The following is a 2,104-nucleotide window of genomic DNA, read 5'->3' as shown; positions in this document are numbered from 1 at the left end:
GGCGTCGAATTGTCTTCGAAAAATATTCGTTAAGAAAAATCCACATATTTTTGAAAACAAAGTTATGTTTATCATCATTTGTTGTTTTGCCAGACATGCTGCGTTGTGCAACCTAATTATAATATCTCAAACCTCTCGAACACCTCGAAGTTATTTTCATTTCAGATTCTCTTATCTGCCTCCATAAACCACTAAGCGTTATAACTGGCATTTGTTGCCATTTAATGGTCGACCGACCGACAAATACAGCTTTCACGTGTCGAACCTATTTCAGGCATAGCAAAAAAACTGATATCACGTTCCATAATCGGCTGATTTGTGCGTGATTTGCGAAGTTTATGGTCCAGCTATTTTTACGGCGAATTATCAAGAAAGAAAAAAATGTCAATAAACATTTAGATTGTAATTTTAATGGAATTATAGATGAAATGTGTTTTTAATTCGAAAATTTATTATCCATCGCGTTAGTGGTTGGCCGATGTTGTATAATCACGTGACAGAATCGAAATATGGGGATTTTTCTGGCAAATTTATTTACACTGATGACCATTGCTGATTATCCATAAATTTTGCCAGGTCTCACGTTTGAAAATATTTCGATAATTTTGTACGGAAACTAAAAATTCCGGACCGAATAGAGTTTGTATGACAGTATTTTCGGCAGCCAGATTACGATTGGTTGCCATGTGGGTTATGACCAAAGGTTCATTGCTCTATAATGGAGGGAGAAGGGGGAATGAGAGATGGTGGGAGTTCACTTAATTTTCTTACCGGCAATGGTGTCCCCTCCGTCTCGAATCGTTTATGCGGATCAATATGCTGACAATACCAATGGGTATAGGCAGCCGGAATTTGTTTACCAGGTCCACAATTCTAAGGTTATAACAATAAAAATAAGTAGGGTGAAGGGGAGGAGGAAGGGGGTTATTTTCTGCTCCATGTTTACCTTTCTGGAACACAAACCCAACGTCAAATTAATTTCTCCATATTTCCGCGTATCAAAAGAGTTCGGTATAATCGATGTCAGATCCCATGATTTTGGAGCTGTGTATAACATCAAGGGATCCTTACCCGTTGGATCATCTACACACTGCAAACGGAATGGTTGGCCATATTTCAATACCAATTCATTCTCACCTCTATTTCCATCCTTCTTCGAGTCGGCATCGTTGGGCGCCACAATAGATGGTGCCACAGTTCACAGTTGACCACCGGCGCCATATTTGCCGGTTGTAGCTGGACAATACCTATTAGAACTAAGGCGTGGATTTTTTAAAAGAAAACTTTTCCTATTAGAACTAAGGCGTTTTTTTAAAAGAATTTTTTCCTATGAACGGGTAAGGCGTGGATTTTTTAAAAGAATATTTTTCCTATTAGAACTAAGGCGTGGATTTTTTAAAAGAATATTTTTCCTATTAGAACTAAGGCGTGGATTTTTTAAAAGAATATTTTTCCTATTAGAACTAAGGCGTGGATTTTTTAAACGAATATTTTTCCTATTAGATCTAAGGCGTGGATTTTTTAAACGAATATTTTTCCTATTAGAACTATGGTGTGATTTTTTAAAAGAATATTTTTCCTATTAGAACTAAGGCGTGGATTTTTTAAAAGAATATTTTTCCAATTAGAAGTAAGGCGTGGATTTTTTAAAAGAAAATTTTTCCTATTAGAACTAAGGCGTGGATTTTTTAAAAGAACATTTTTCCTATTAGAACTAAGGCGTGGATTTTTTAAAAGAATATTTTTCCTATTAGAACTAAGGCGTGGATTTTTTAAAAGAATATTTTTCCTATTAGAATATTTTTCCTATTAGAACTAAGGCGTGGATTTTTTAAAAGAAAAATTTTCCTATTAGAACTAAGGCGTGGATTTTTTAAAAGAAAAATTTTCCTATTAGAACTAAGGCGTGGATTTTTTAAAAGAATATTTTTCATTCTCGGTTGGGCCCCTTGCGGCTAAGGGGGCGTAACAAAAGTCTTATCATCATCATTATACCTGTCCTCATGGAAATCCCATTAAACGATTTTTATTTTTTTATTCTATTTTTTAATTGATTTGTTTTCTCCGATAAATCAGAACACGAGACAAAATCGTGCTAATGGGT

General features: G+C 35.0%; 1 protein-coding gene across 1 annotated transcript; it reads right to left on the bottom strand.

The window, feature by feature from the left end:
- Window positions 1-530: 530 nt before the first annotated feature.
- LOC133334540 (cilia- and flagella-associated protein 161-like) lies at window positions 531-1,221 on the bottom strand. Its single transcript, XM_061542855.1, has 4 exons — window positions 1,213-1,221; window positions 947-1,150; window positions 772-873; window positions 531-713 (listed from the first exon to the last, which is right to left on the bottom strand). Exons 1-4 carry the CDS (start codon window positions 1,219-1,221, stop codon window positions 531-533), a joined length of 498 nt encoding a protein of 165 aa, XP_061398839.1.
- Between the last annotated feature and the right edge of the window lie 883 nt (window positions 1,222-2,104).

The sequence above is a fragment of the Musca vetustissima genome, unplaced genomic scaffold (genome assembly GCF_032173495.1).
Source record: "Musca vetustissima isolate MV318-11 ecotype Yass unplaced genomic scaffold, APGP_CSIRO_Mvet_v1 utg27300, whole genome shotgun sequence".
In the NCBI taxonomy this organism is placed as follows: Eukaryota; Metazoa; Arthropoda; class Insecta; order Diptera; family Muscidae; genus Musca; species Musca vetustissima.
The sequence above is the reverse complement of the archived record's forward strand: the minus strand, read 5'-3'. Positions and strand labels throughout refer to the sequence as shown.

Excerpts from the sequence above, each read along its gene's own strand:
- LOC133334540 (XM_061542855.1), bottom strand. Across the intron at positions 874-946 it reads TGGGTTTGTGTTCCAGAAAG|AATTGTGGACCTGGTAAACA; the intron begins GTAAACATGGAG and ends TTATAACCTTAG. Across the intron at positions 714-771 it reads CGGAGGGGACACCATTGCCG|AGCAATGAACCTTTGGTCAT; the intron begins GTAAGAAAATTA and ends CCTCCATTATAG.